We start from the raw sequence: 16,186 nt of genomic DNA, 5'->3' as shown, positions 1-16,186 counted from the left end.
CAGGTTGCCTACCCCTGCCCTAGAGGGATTTTTAGAATTAAGAAAAAAAAATTCAGTGTCCCTCAGGACACTTCTGAGGCAGCTACTTGTGTAGTAGACTGTTGTGAGCGAGGGTTTCCCCTTAGTACACCTTCCATTTGTGTTAACAGCAGGTGCAATTTTAGTGAAACACAAGGCCCCACCTACCTGCCAACCCTTGTCCAGTAAGAGAGCATTGCAGATCAATAAGGGCACTCTCAATGGACATGGGGGACAGTGGGTGGAGAAGGGTAGGCCTAAAATTGAGACCGTTAAGTCATCAATAGCCAACAAATCACAGACAGCGCACTAAAAGACTTTTTGGATTACCAATAGAAAAGCAGGCACCCAGTGGAGCCTGCAATCAGGCTACATCTTTAGCTTTAGATATTCAAAATGGATGACAGGTTGACTTAAAGTAGTTCGAATAATCAGTTTTAAAAAAGATAAAGAATGTTTCAATCTAAAGTACTCATTGTTTTATGCATCCCAGTTTCATGCCATTTACTAGAATGAGAAATTCTCCATACATCATATCAGTGATCCCATGTCTAACGCTCTTGGCCTGCCCAAAGAGGACGTTTTTTTTCCTTTTTCACCAAGAACAAAACAGAGTGGGGAAAACCAGATCAAGGATTGCCAACACCAGAAAAAAAAAATGGTGAAACACGCAGCATTCTGCACATTCCTAGCACCAACTTGTCAGTCTTTGTAAGTACTCACTGAACCAATTACCCATGTGAAGATATACCCGCACGCACACACGCAAATCTATTGTTATACACAATCAATAAGGATTTTTCTACTAAAAAGTCCATACTGTACATTTTATAACAATGTATTATATGTATTAATGTATAGTGATTTTTTTACAGTGAGGAATAAATAATACAATTCACATTTTTTTTTTTAGTCCTGTATATCTGAATATTTTGCATTCCAATATTCAGCCACACATGTGAAAGTATAACTAAACTTTGTTTTTTAGGTTTGGATGGAGTGGTGGGGAGTTATTACACCGATCAAGTTTATATTGCTGTCTCTGTCTCAGGTGAGGAGATTCACTCACCCCAATTGTCCTGATCACATATGTCATGGAGAATGAAAAGTGAGGGTAAAGCCAAATTTTTAGTTGCCACCAAAACAGGAATAGCGGGTAAATCTTCCAATGGTGACACTTGTTCCAATGACAACTTCTAAGCCTAACTGTCTGAGTGCCTCTCGAAGTGAAACTGACAAATATTTAATCATGCTTAACAAGCATAAAATCATATTCAAAACAGGTCCTTCTTGACTTCTGTAGCTACGGGCACTGTGAAACAATTAATTCTCAATATCATGGCCAGAAAGACTCGAGTTATACAAGTCATACTCTCAAGCAACTTTGCCAACACTGTTCCCTCCCTGCCCTTAGTGGTGCTGCAACCAGTTTCCTGCTAATCTTGTGAACTCCTTGAGAGCCTTTGTTAATTAAGGCTGTCACAGGAAAGCATTGATCAGCTTCAGCAATAACAGCACCGGGGTGAGAATTCCAGCAAGCAAAGCGGTGATTGACAGCGGACAACTATCTCTCACATGCATGCAAGACAGCAGTGCCCACAATGTCAATACAAAACTATGCTGGAGACCTATAGATATGTTGATGTGGCAGCAGAATGTGTTCCTATGAAGTGGGCAAAGGTTTTCATTTCAGAAGTTGCGGAAAAGACAGATGAGAAAAAAAAAAAAAAAAAAGCTCTGGTCTCTGTGAATCAAATTGCAACCAAATGTTCTAAAAATAGTCCTAACAACACAAAGGATTCATTATGAAACTGATGAAACTCTTAAAAGATATGAAACATACAACATAATTTAAAGCAAGAATAACCTAAAAAAAAAACAGTCCTTCAAAAATTACCTTATCTATCAGATCCCGATTGACACAGTTAGGCAACTGCTGTATAAATGCATCCACTATGAGCTTCAAGTGAGAGCCAGTGCTTGCTTCTTCATCTTCTTGCTCTGTTGCAGTATTAACAAAAAGGAAAAAAAAGGTAAACAAAAGTTTGAACCCTCTGTCTGAAACCTTTAACCTGCTCTCCAATGCTTACATTAAGTATCTCAGACCTGTGCTGGAGGAACATTAATCTGTGGAACTAGAAGCCCACAGCAGTGCACCAACCACACCAGTCTACATTAAATGGTTTTTAATGGCCAATCAAACCTGCCACCTCAGCTCTCAGGAGCTTATACAGTTACAACATACACAAAGCTTCCTGTTTTCACTTCTAAAAAAGGTAGAATAAAAGGGAAAAGGGAGTTAAAATAAGGCATGTATAAGCAGCTAGTTTTGCACCAAACTGAACCTGTTACTTTGCCCTGCATGGGCAAGTCACAGGTGAATGAGGACAGAGAGAGATGGACAGAGAGAGATGGACAGAGAGAGATGGACAGAGAGAGATGGACAGAGAGAGATGGACAGAGAGAGATGGACAGAGAGAGATGGACAGAGAGAGATGGACAGAGAGAGATGGACAGATATAGATTTTTTTTTTTGGCAAGTAAAATGTTCTCTCATATGCTGTTGGGGGTGAACACTTGCAGGACCTTCCACACTACTCAAGATAAATAAAACATTGTGGTTGGAGCACAACTTGAAGATCTTTGTTTAGTCAGGCATAGGTACCATTCCCCATGGTTTTGTTCATTGATCTTAATTTATTTTGGCTACCCTACTACATTCTTACCTTGTTCATCGAGGAGTTTTTTAGTTAAGTCTTCAGTTTCCTCTATACCTTCTAGCTCCATGGGATCATCATTTATATCCAAAGCCTCCAATTCCAGTTCTAATTCTTCTGTTGTAGGCACTTCACTCTCTTTACAGTCTTTGGAATCTGACAAAAACACAGAATCCATGTAAACAGCAAATCTTAACAAGATCGGTTTAAAGGGAACCTGTGCGAACGTTTATTAGCTGGTACAATCAAAACTCATCCAGCACTCAAGGAGTCCCCTGTCCGACTCCTAAAAGCAGTGTTAGTTCCTGGGGTCAGCCACATCCCTGAATATAATGCTACAGAGGAGACACTTCTCCTGGAGCAAGTAATGTTTCTAGAAAGTCAGGCAATGGAAGCCACCACCACATAGTATAATGTACTATTGCTGCATTCCTCTATAGCTGCTGGTATTCTGCATTGCGCCGCTGTATAATGTACTATATTGCACACCACACTTTTTTTTTACTTCCACCGCGCCAAGCTTGCTCCCGTGAAGGACTACAATCACAATAGAAACTAGTAGTCCATCACTGGAGCCTTTTTTTTTTAATTATCCGATTAACCGATTAATCGAACTTAATAATCGGCCAACTAATCGATTATGAAAATAATCGTTAGCTGCAGCCCTACACAGAATGGGATCCTCTTTTGTGAATGAATAACCATACTGTATAACCATACTGACTGGTTGTCGTTAATGACTGAAGAAACGTATTCTCAAATGGAAGTCTAAAATCAAACAACTTTAAACAGCAGTGGTGGAGAATGTGTTAAAATGCATTTTTCCAGTTTTCCCCCCTCCTTGTTAGAAAAAGGAGACTCTCTCAAAATCAAATTCTAAAAGCTAAAGTCTTTGTAAAATTAGCATTTGTGAGACTCAAACTAGCAGCTTCAATTGGGCTGCAGTTCCAGCCAGACAGTCCAAGTCAACAAAAACATTTTAAAGCACATAGGGCCTATTCACCACATACAGTTGGGGGAATTCATCAAAACTGGAGCAGACAGAATCTGGAGCTGTTGCCCATGGCAAGCAATCAGCATCTCTTCAGTTTTCTCAGGTAAGATTTGAAAATGAGACGGAGAAGCTGATTGGTTGCAGTGCAAATCTGCTCCAGTGTTGATAAATACCCCCCCAGTATGTCGTAGGTCAGTGGTGGCAAACCTTGGCACTCCAGCTGTGCCAAAACTACAAATCCCAACATGCATCTGCCTCTGGGAGATATGTCTGTGGCTGTCAGAGCCTTGCAATGCCTTATGGGACTTGTAGTTCCAAAACAGCTGAAGTGCCAAGGTTCACCACCACTGTCCTAGATTAATTGTTCTAGCTGTTTTTCTTTTTTTAAATCCTCCGAAATACAGACTCCACCAACCTAAACACTTTCTCCTCTGCCACTGTAATTGTCCTTTGGCCCATCATAAAAGAAATGCGGTATCGCTACCATAGCTGGGCTGACAAAAATGGCACACAACTAAAAGATGGGATGGTCAGAGCCAGAAGCCAGGCAACGCCTTATGGCACATGCATAGGGTCCACATGAAGCCTCAACTGCCAAATAAGATAAGGTAAGCAGGTACATTGGTTGGAGGTCACTTGTACTAGAGCGTGCTTCAGTTGGCATCTTGTAGGTGGCATAGGAGATTTTGGAACAGTACAGATCCTGAAAGTGATGAAGCAAGTTTATAACAGTAAGTGAGCCAGGGATTTGGAGTTAAAAATTCGCCCTCCCGGTACCGGCCCGCACTGGGCACTGAAGGGGGAAAGGAAGCCAGCCTCATCTCCTGCAGCGCTAGGAGAATCCCTGGGGCTCCACAAGGTAGGCAAACCTACCCCTCTGCCTTACACAGGCAGGCCAACAAGGAAGACTTCCCGGGCAGCATCACCACATGGAAGCCCTCTCTCAGCGTTCTGTGACGCGCTCCCCAGCTTGACTGAGGAAACACAAAAGACTGAGGGAGTGGAGGAGAGGAGGGTCTTTTAAGCAGATTAAGTGACGTGTTTCCTGTGTGTGGGGGAGGAGATTCCATCTCGTGATGCTGTCCTGGAAGACGTTATGGGAAAAAAGGTATTTGATCATGTTTTAGGTTTATATAGGATGCGTTTGGTGGTTAAATAGCTTGGTATATCACAGTTAAGTTAGTGCATGCAAAGTCTGAAGAAACAAATTTGTTCAACAACAGTTAGACCCCAAACAAATACAAGTAGTAGACAAAAAAAGTGGACGTTACCTTTTAACTCATCTTTTCCAAGGTCCTTGCCTTGAGCGCTTTTTTCATTGTCCTTGAACAGAATGGCAGGGACAAATGCTTTAAGGTCAATCATGTTTTCATAGAAGTTGCGAGCATCTTCATCTTCCCATATGCCTCCTTCTAAGTCATAATCACCAGGCTTTCCAGGTGTGAATATATCAATACCGGGCCCGTGTTCTGCAAAAGAATAATCAACCCAAATTAGAAAACCAGGTTAGGAAATGCAGCAAAATAAAAAGAATGACAAATGTGTTTGCATTAGCAGAGAAAATAATGATGCAAGTGTTTTTTCTGTGAGAGTACTTGGCAAGAGGCAATGGCAAATACAACTGGTTATTGAGATAGCAATCCAATTAAAGGAAAACTATGGGGTAAGTGTTTTTCCCCATAGTTCTCCTCAGGGTCACGGGAGGACATAACTAGCGTCCTACCGTGACCCAAAGCTCAGTATATTGCGAGCTACAGCTGAGAGCACCGGAGCCGGGACGGATCCTGACATTACTGTCGAGATCCACCCAGTTGTGCGATTGGCCACTGGCTCTGCCTATCTAGAGGCAGAGTCAGCTGTACCCGCCCCCTCCCCCGTTCAATAAAACGCACAGCATCGCGGTACCAAGTGTAGCGGTGCGTGCAATTGAACTGTGGGCTGGAGGTGTGTTTGGGGGGCCATGCAAATGAATGGCAACACAAGGCACCCCCCACACCAGAACACGTAGTAGGTGTGATTGCATGGTACAGTGCGTTGCTCGCACAGGACTGTTCGATTAATGCACTGAATTAGTGTGAACGGGCCCTCAAAAACACCGACAGGCACACACAACCATACACACTCCAGAACATGACATCACTCCGGTCCAGGCACTTACAGGACATGCAAGGAAGCTGTAAGCAATGCATGTATGGATGGATGGAACTTAGTAGTGGCCATAGCTCCAGTCCACTCTACCTCAAGCTGACACTCAGCACCGAGCAGCATATTTATGGCTGCTTGGAGCGAGAACCGACAGAAAAGCCTCACACCTAGAAAAGTGGAAGGCACGTGGTGACCGGCTGGACACAGGGCCGTGACCCACTTTTGGGTCACGCCCCACCAGTTGAGAACCAAGGCTGTAAAGTATGCCTGTCAACTAAGCCAAAAAACAATCTAGTTATCTATAACACTTGATAAAATAATGTGCTCCAAAGTTATTCAAGGTATGACAAAATAATCCCCCTACTGAACGGTCATAATATTTATCAGGATATACCTTCTGTTACAGGCTTGTCTTGAGGAAGCTCAGGCATATTTTCATCCAGGAGATCAGCGAGGGACTGGGAATTCGACAATAATTTCTGATAAGATGTTGCAAATTCTTCATATTGCTTGTGTCTGTCTTCACTCAGTTCCCCCTTGGTATGAAGGATGCGCCTATTCCAATATAAAAACACACAACTCTTCATGTATTTCTATCCATATACCCAACAACTTATGTTCAGAACTAAAAGGCATAGACAGTATAATTATTAAAATGTCTAATAATAGTTGCTGGTACATCTATGACCCCTATTTACGTCTTTTAAAAAGCGCTCTTATAAAGTGTATATAGCAAACGGTGTAATTAGAATGTAATGTGAACGGCTAGGTTCAAGTAACCACACGTTTGTCAGCTGCTAAGGTTAAAAGGTAAATACTCTTTACTTAAGGTGGCCATACACTTTACAACCCTCGCAAGACTTTTGTCTTGCGAGGGTTGTAAAGTAATTTAAAAAACGTACGATCTGCCCATCTTGGACTTCTCTCCAAACATCACAAACACTGCCTGTTTGCGATGATCGCAAGTACGATCTGCCCATCTTGGACAGGCTGATCGTACTTGCGATAATCGCAAACGGCAGTGTGCGCGTGCGCACACCGGCCCGTTTGGCAGTTGTCAAAGAAGCAGGCCACTAACATGCCGAGAATCGTACGATTATCGGCGGGTTCTCCAGCTTGCTTGTTCGACAGAAGACGTGCGACCTTACAGTAGAAACGGTCGCACGCCTTCAATACACTTTGCCATTATCGTGCGATCGCGGGATTTCCCGTGATTCTCGTACGATAATCGTGCAGTGTATGGGCACCTTTATACTACTTGATCATTTTGTTACTCATTATTACAATGAATCTTCTCATTCAGAGATCACTCAATTAATAACAATGACATAGACAGTTTAAGCCTTCCCAACCTTCCAAAAACTGTCATGTCCCTGGAGTCCCTAGACTGTGCACATCTAATCAAGCTATACACTGCAACTCGTGGAAAATTCATTACTAGTTTGAATTATTTCAAATACCATTGGCATGTGAACTGTGTGTACATTTGAGCACATCAACTCTTATTTCACTGCTGACTAAACTACTTTGTCTCTCCAAACTGCCTCCCTTCAGTTTAAATGTAACCTATTCAAAACCGAACTGTCCCATTCCATGAAATCCCAGCATATAATAATTATTACTGAAGATAAGCATTTTGTTTAGAGGTAATTGATTCTCCAATATGTTTACAAAGCACAAGTTTAGCCATTTTTTTAAACTTACTTTGAACACCCTTTCAAAATGAGACAAAAATCAAAATAACAGATATCATGCTCAAATACAAAGAATCAAAACCTGTTAAAGCGAACCTGTGAGGATAGAAATATGGGGCTGCCACTGCTTATTTGTTTTCAAACATGTGGACACCTGATGGAAGTCCTTGCTCTAGGTCTGTGATGGATGACAGCCCTGGCGTTTGCACCATTTATTTTACTTACCTTTTCTGTAGTCTTCAGGCTGGTCAGGTGACAGCGTTTGGTCCTCTTCTCCGGGGTAGGTGTTCCTCAATCATGCAGACAGCGGCACTGATGTAATAATTATTACACAGTGAATACAGTGTGCCTTGGTGATACCTCATTAGGGGGACAGGATCATGACACCCTGCACTCACAGTTAAGTCCTCAATTTTCTGGGTTGAGTGACACGGACAAAAGGTGAAGGCAACATGTACATAGAGAATATACAGAAAAGCCACTATGGCACTTCCCAACTCACCTGTTCTGGCGCTCTATGTTTTGCAGCTCTCGGTGGTCCCTTTTTAGATGCTTTGTCAGGGAAGTGAAGTATTCCTTCAACACATTCTGGAAAGGCTGTTGTTTCTCTGGGGTTATGATCTCACTTGGGGGAAAGTTCAGACCAAATTTCTCAGATGCATGCTTAACTTTTCTGGGAACTAAGCCTGCGATATCATCACCGCAGTGACGGCAGAAACTGATGACTACTGACACATGAGTATGAGACTCCCGATCGGCATTAATGATATTCTTCAGCTGCTCGTAGATTAAAGAGAGGCCTTCTTTGTCCGTGAAGATCCCAATAATCGTTAACTCGGCAATGAAGCGCAAATCTGTTCGAAGTTTAGTTATATTGGGCGTTTTATCTTCTTTCCGAGCCTCAAAATGCTTCTTCCATACCTGAAGGAGAGACTGAGCAAAATCTGCATACCGCTGGTGAAACAGAGAACACAAATGGACTGCACAGTTAACGTCAGAAATTTTAAGCTTCGCTTCAACTACGGAAGCGGCGGCTTCCGCTATGTATTTGCTTAGGTTAAGGCCATTGAAATCATGAGATAACGCATCTCTTTGCTGCTCAGTAATGGTCTTAAGCTTCTTCACAAAGGCAGTGTTTTTCTTGAGGCTGGAGTCCAGTTTGCTAAAGAAGTGTTCTTCAGGTCGTTGTTCAGGAGCGTTTTGATTCTTGCTGCGAAGCTCTTTCCTGGCCAGGTGACGCTCCCAGGCTTCCTGGTGCAGCTGATGTGCTTCTTCTTTCTCTCTACACAAAAGAGAAGAAAAGTGCAACAATTTACCATTCTCTTTATAACCAAGTTGGAACTGTGCAGTATGAGAAACTATTCTACTGCAAATGACACTTTGCCATTTCTCATGTAATATACTCATATCAGTGACTGTGACATCAACAGTGCGTCCAGGTAGAGTGAATGATTCCTAACCGACAGACAATTGTATCATATACGATCACATGCAGTGTGCCGGCGTTCAAATGCAGCGGCTGTCACCCGATCGTTATCTTGAACGGGTGACAGCTGCCACTTGTAAACGGCAGATTAGGGATTCATGCTGCAGGAATCCCTAAATCGCACCTAAAATATAGGTGTGAATTGAGCCTTAGTGTTTACCATTGCTCAGTGTAGTACTGCAGATTCTAGATAGAGCCACATAGGTCACTTTCTTAAATAATAGGAAGTTTTTTTTGTGTTTCAAAGGAATGTAATTCTTCTTTATTAATTTTTAGGAAAATATTAAAATGTTTTTAGATTATAGTTTTATAATAGTGCACACAAAAACAAGTGGCAACTGTGAGTCTGGTTCTCTGATAGCTGGATAAATGCTGTACAGTAAACAGAAACCTGAACAGCAGGATCTCACGTCACATCTACAGCTGAATGATTCAGCAGAATGACTCAGGGGAGGGGCAAAACCCTACGCCTATCCATGTAGAAATGCAGTCCCCTAGATCCTCAGCTTGCTGTAACAGTTAAAGTGTAGAGCTAGTGCTAGGCTTTCTTATTAGACAGCCCAGGTTGCACTGTGCAAACTAAAGCAAACTAAAGCATGGAAGTTCTCTATATTAAAAAAAAATCCACATTTTGTTCAATGGAAAGCCCATCAACATCTGTGGTTAAAGCTTCCCTTGAAATGGAGTCTGTGATGCCAATGCATGAGGGCTGCACTGCCACATGAGAAGTGTGGAAGACTGTAGTCACTATTTTTTAACAGTCAAATTTCCATATCACTTAAATTCCTTTGCAGACTAAGACAAAAATCCTCAAGCAGAGGAGTTTTTTTACGGTGAATTAAATGAAAAAAACGTACGTTGATTTTACTCAACGCCATGGATTACGAAGCAATGGTTAGACACGGCTCAAAATAAATCATTAACAAGAAACATGTCTTACTTTAACTGGTTTGCAGCAGCTTCTTGATCATCAGCCGCCTTCTTCTCTTCATCTTGCACTTGCTTTTCTTCTTCCTCAATTTTCGCTATAGCATCCTCTTTCTTTCTAACATCCTTATCCTCTTTCTTGCGTCGTTCATCATCGGGTTTCTTTTTCTTCTCCTCAGTGACCTTTGATTGGTCTCTTTTGCTGCCTGACTTCTCATCTTTGACTCTCTCTCTGCTACTTGTTGGCCTTTTCTCACTAGAGTCTTTAACAGAATCTCTCTCCTCCATGCTTGACAGCTTCTTACGTTCAGCTGGCATTTTTCCAAACTAGACCTGGGGAAAAAGTAAAAAAGACACAAATGTGGACATTACAAAATAAGCAAATGGCTAAGATATGCAACACCATTATATTATCTCTATATATTTAAAGTAAAGTTTAAAGGACAAAAGGTGTAAAGGATAAAGCAGTTATGCATTAGCCTCAATAACCACAAAGGATATAAATCCACTTGTGTTCTTTAACTGCTTGAAGACCAGGTGTTCAGACCCCCTTCCTGGCCAGGCCATTTTTAAGTATTCAGCGCTGAGGTACTTTGACTGACATTTATTAGTCATGCAACGCTGTACTGAAATGAATTGTATACCATTTTTTGGGGACAGATAGAGCTTTCTTTTGATGGTATTTAATCATCACTGCGGGTTTTATTTTTTTTACTATAATTAGGAAAAATTACTGAACATTTGGAGAAAAAAACTTATTTTTTAACATTATGTTAGGAAACATTTATTATTACCCAGTTTTTTGGTAAAATATAAAAAAGTCGGGGTCACGTCGGGTAAATAGACCCCAAACATGTCAAGCTTTAAAATTGCGCGACACTTTAAAAGCTTTTACCGCTTATCAGTTTAGCGTCATCAGTGATTAATGGCCCTAGAATTATTGCTCACACTCCGACGTTCGCGGCGATATGTAACATGTGCAGTGTAATGGGCGCAATCTTTTTTGCATGTTTTAAATTTTTTTTTCTTTTTTTTTTCACTAAACTTTATTGCCATCACATACAGGGGCTAATAAAACCCCCCCTATGTGACAGCATAATATGTGACGGGTCCTCTTTATGGAGACATCAGGGGTCTCTAAGACCCCTAATGTCACCTAGGACCCCCCAAAAGAAGCAGATGAAGCAGAGATCTGCTCACAGGCGCCATGCTGATCCCGGGCTCGGCATCAGCTTTCGGGGCCTTTAGGGGGTCCCCTTCATCAGGGAGACCCCATTCTGAGCCTGAAGAAGGGGACCCCCTGAGGCCCCAAAAGCGCTTGCATTGAATGGCAATGTGTAATTAAATGGACTATTGCTTAATTACTACTATGGTGTGCTGGTGACATTATTTCTTCATTCAGATACAAAACCAGTCACCCTACACAAAGAAAGAGAGCAACAGTGACCGGTCTATATTATAAGAAGCTTCCGCACAGATGCAAAGTTTCATGCTGCGCTACTGCACATATCTGCAAGAAACACGCAAAACATGTGAAGATTCAAATAAGAATACACAAGCATCTCATATTTACTCATCGCGTAGCTCATCATTAAATGGGTCTTCGGTTTAGAGGATGCCCATACATCTGACCTTTAGAAACCCCTGCAAATCATAATCAATAGACACTAATGAAAGAGCTAGCTGTAGGCCATTACCCCCAAGCATTTGTACTTCTCTGGTTTGCGTCCATGCCCAGACTGGTGAATTGAGGCTGGACACATGCTAGTTGCCAGGGTACTATGGCAAACTATGGAAAGGCACTTTGGAAAGATCCGGAGCAAATTACATTGTAGCATTTACCCATGACAAACAGATCTTCCAAAATATTTGCAGAAGATTATGCTTTTGATATGATTTGTAATAAAAGTTACCATACTCCCTCCACTACATCATGCAGACAACATACTCCATACTGGAAAGCACTGCATCATCAGAGCTCATCTTTTTCAACAGTTCATACATATCACTTACAGGTTGAGGGAAGTGGGCAGGCACAAACAAAAATAGCCACAAGATCCCAGACCAATTAGATTCCTGTAAAAACCAAAGGGTTAATTTTAGAAGGTCCAGCACTCAAGTTATGCCTGACTCTGGCCCTGCTAGTTGCCACCAAGGGATGATTTTCACTGAAACCATCAGCAGCGTATGTAAAAACACTGTGCATCACCAAAAGACGACCATATCCACATGAAGCATGGTGGTGGCAGCATTATGCTTTGGGCAGTTTTCTTCACCTGGAACTGGGGCATTGGTCAAGGTGGAGGGACGTATGAACAGTTTCTAATATCAGTCAATTTTGGCACAAAACCTTCAGGCTTTTGCTAAAAAGTGGATGAGGAGGAGGAATTACACATTTCAGCATGACAACGACACAAAAAAACCCATATCCAAATCAACACAAGAATGGCTTCCCCTGAAGAAGATCAAAGTTTTGGAACGGCCCAGGCAGTGCCCAGATCTAAAGCAAGATGTGCCATGCTAATAGACTTCTACCCCAAAAGACTGAATGTTGGCATAAACTCAAAAGGAGCTTCAACAAGACATTAGTTTGAGGGTGTGCACATATATATGACCACATTATTATGATTAGGATTATTTTTTTCCACCATTTAAAGATTTCACTTTGTTTTCATTGAATTGCACAGATTATAGGTCACATTAAAAGGTGGAAGTGATTTATCTTTGTCCGATTCCTTAACATCTCAAAAAAACTGGCATTTTACAGGGGTGTGTGGATTTGTATATCCAATGTATTTATATATGCATTAGAGAAGTATGGTAAGGGATGGAGGAGCACTTTTTGGTGTTTTGTCATGAAGAAAAAATAAATAAATTTGACCAACCAATTAGATGGGGGGGAAAAAAAAAAAAAGTAATGAAAAAAAAAAAAAGGGAGGCCATCCACCGAGTTTTAGTGACCAACCAATGAGATACCAGTCAGAGATGAAACCAAAAGACCAATGATAATACAGAAGGAGCTGAAAAGATCAAAATCCACAGCAAAGATGGAAGAAAAGATTCATGAGATGGCTATAACCTGACATTACACTAAGATAGGTGTTTATGAAGCTGTGACAAGAAAATCATTGCCGAAAGAAAAAAAAAAAAAAAATCAGCAATACACTAACCCTGCAACAGAAAACCATCCCCAAAGTGAAACGCAGTAGTGGCAAAATCATGCTGTGGGGGATACCTTTCATTACCAGAGACTGGCAAACTGGTCTAAAAACAAGTGTATGGTGCCAAATTCATGGCAAATCCAAAGAAAAAACTATTTCTGGGACTGGGGTGAAAGTTATTCTTCCAGCAGGACAATGACCCTAAACATGGAGCCAAACCTTCACAGGCTAGTACAGCGCTGAAGCCCTTTTTACGTATTTGGACAGTTTAGGTGCATAGTAAATAAGAAAGATCTGAAGGTGGCACCAGTCATGCGCTCGAATGGAGCAGAATGTACAGCACAAACAGAATACATAAACAAAAAATGCAACAGCCACCCATTTTGTAGATCACGGAACTCGGAGGATAGAAATATGGGTTCTGCTATTGTCAACCCGATTCATGAAAGTGGCATTTTCAGGTTGTCCTGGAACAAGCAAGTAGCCGGTGAAGTAGCCGGTGAAAACCTGGTTACCCCCGACTCCAGCCAGGTCTGGAAAAACCAACGGAACAGTGTTTAGTTTTTCGCCAGATTTGTGGTAATCTGATGTAAACACTTACATGTCCGTTTACATCCGATTCCACATAGGCCGACATGGGGTCCAGTCACTCCGCTTTCTTGCGATGGAGAAAAAAACTGGACGGACATGGATGTCATAGAAGTGACATCCAATCTGTACTGCTCCGAACAGGATGCGATGTGATGGGAAGGGGGTTTAACACCGCGGATGTCAACTGGTTAACATTCTCAAACTGGACATGAAGGGTGCTTTAAAGACGTAATGAAAGCTGCTCAAAGCTTGTGGAAAGCTTGAAAAATCCTTTGCCAAAACTTGCCATAAATGCGGTATTCACACTGCTCTTATACAACCTGAAGCCCATGTGAACCCGACTAAGGGTGCAGCCCATGAGCTGCTGCTGGCTTATCATAGCAACAACTGTAGCAGGTTTTGCAGGCTGAAAGCACACACAAGGACATGGTCAGTAGGATCTGTTCTAGTCAGGGAAAAAATTAAACAGTGATAAAGCAAACCTTGTAAACTAGATATCCCAGGAAATACTTTGTACAGAAAATAAAAACATAGACCAAGGCACTGGAATTTGCACGCAATAACATCTACTAGTAAATGAGAATAAATTCACTGCACTTATAATCACCAACTTGGCAATTAAATGGACCATACAGAACAAAAGTCCATCTCTTGATAGCCTCCAGTTTTGCAAGAGCCCCAATAGAGGGCCCCAATAGAGGACAGCGTCCCCCACATGACAACTAGCAGGAGCCTGCCAGCCTGCTTAGAAGTTGGTAGGAACTTGTCTGCTTTTTATAGTCCAATTGCGCTGTCCATGGATTTGTCCCCATTGGACTTTTTTTTTTTCCCCAACTGCAAGCATATTGCATAATTGAAGACTCTCCTGAGAAGAAAACATATGTTGCATGTTCTTTAAAATGACACTAAACTCAGGAGTTAAACCCTAAAAATACATTCAAGTACCTTAACTATTAACAAATATGTATCTTATGCTGGGCACACACCTTACAACCATCGCAAGACGTTTGTCTTGCGATGGTTGTAAGGTAATTAATAAAACGTACGATCTGCCCATCTTGGACAGGCAGATCGTACTTGCGATGACCGCAATGCTGAACTGGCAGTGTGCGCTTGCGCACACCGGCCCGTATGGCTTTTATCTTACGAACATGCTACACAACTGCCGAAAATAATACGATTCTCGGCAGGTTTTTGAAGATGTTTTTAAGATAAAAGTCGTGCGACCTTACAGTAGCAGAGGTCGCACGGCTCCCACACACCTTACGATAATCGTACGATCGCGGGATTATCAGCGATTATCCTACGATTATCGTAAGGTGTGTGGGCACCTTTATTTGTGTATCACTCGGCTGTAGATCCTCAAATCATCTCTAAATTGGTGCCGACACTGTCCCTCCTTCTGGAGGGTGACTACTTTTGTTCCCCATGGTCCCTGTGTGTGTTGTAAAGTAGCCACCACTCCAAGCTCACAACCGTGATAGACTAGAATCTCAATAGAAATTAGTAAACTAAAACATGAGATTGTAGTCCATCACAGGAGCGAGCTTGGAGTGGTGGCTACTTCACAACACACAGGGACCATGGGGAACAAAAGTAGCCACACTCCAGAAGGAAGGACGGTGTCAGCATCAAATCAAAGATGATTTGAGAAACTACAGCCGAGTGATATACAAATAAGATACATTTTTGTTGATAGGATACTTGAATGTATTTTTAAGGTTTAAAGTACAATTAAACCTTCAGGGTTTTTTGCATATAGCTACTGCTAGCAAGTAGTAGCTATACGCAAAAACATTGACAAAAAATAAAAAAAGTTACCAAATAGGTAAAAACTTACCTGTGTCACAGCCACTCGCTCCCATCTGAAGATTCTCAAGCAGCGGCGAAGGATCATGGGGCAGGCTCATGCACAGCAGAGATATTGGGCCAGAGACTCAGTGCAATTCAATGCAGCAGCTGGCAGTCACCGTGGGACACCGATGACGCAGCAGTCAGGGCTGTAGCAGAGACCAGCACCAGCACAGGTGGGACTCCTGAAAACAACTGGAAAGAAGAAGATGATCGGATCAAGAGGCATCATTTATGGCAAGTCCTTAAGTGCCCAGTCACACCATATCCAGTGCGTCCCGGTGCAGTTCGTGCCCAGAACGCACTGGATCGCATACATGAAGCCGGGCCGAGTTCTGGGGAGGGAGGGGGCGTGTTGGTGCCATTCATGTCAGACACACCCCCAGTGCGATCGACCACACCGGAACGCAAAGTACAGGAGTGTCCAGAAAAAATGCTGCATGCACTATTTTTTATCACACTGCACTGGAAGAGAGCATGCACCCCTGTACCTCACGTTCCGGTGTGGTTGATCGCACTGCAGGCGGGGGCGTCTGCAGTGCCATTGACATGAATGGCACCGACACGCCCCCTCCCACCCCAGAACGCAGACTGGCTCTAGC

General features: G+C 42.3%; 1 protein-coding gene across 2 annotated transcripts in view; it reads right to left on the bottom strand.

Moving 5' to 3' along the window:
• UPF2 (UPF2 regulator of nonsense transcripts homolog (yeast)) overlaps nucleotides 1–16,186 on the bottom strand; it is a 53,265-nt gene that overhangs the window by 35,911 nt on the left and 1,168 nt on the right. For both annotated transcript variants that reach the window (XM_018553743.1, XM_018553744.1), the window contains exons 2-7: nucleotides 9,995–10,308; nucleotides 8,071–8,850; nucleotides 6,269–6,429; nucleotides 5,001–5,198; nucleotides 2,745–2,891; nucleotides 1,916–2,019 (exon numbers count right to left, since the gene is read on the bottom strand). In XM_018553743.1, coding sequence (XP_018409245.1) covers nucleotides 1,916–2,019; nucleotides 2,745–2,891; nucleotides 5,001–5,198; nucleotides 6,269–6,429; nucleotides 8,071–8,850; nucleotides 9,995–10,299 — 1,695 coding nt within the window. In that variant the 5' untranslated portion in view covers nucleotides 10,300–10,308. The remainder of the gene's footprint in view (nucleotides 1–1,915; nucleotides 2,020–2,744; nucleotides 2,892–5,000; nucleotides 5,199–6,268; nucleotides 6,430–8,070; nucleotides 8,851–9,994; nucleotides 10,309–16,186) is intronic.

This window comes from Nanorana parkeri, unplaced genomic scaffold (genome assembly GCF_000935625.1).
Source record: "Nanorana parkeri isolate BGI_ZX_2015 unplaced genomic scaffold, ASM93562v1 scaffold128, whole genome shotgun sequence".
NCBI classification, from domain to species: Eukaryota; Metazoa; Chordata; class Amphibia; order Anura; family Dicroglossidae; genus Nanorana; species Nanorana parkeri.
This window is presented reverse-complemented; position numbering and strand designations above follow the sequence as displayed.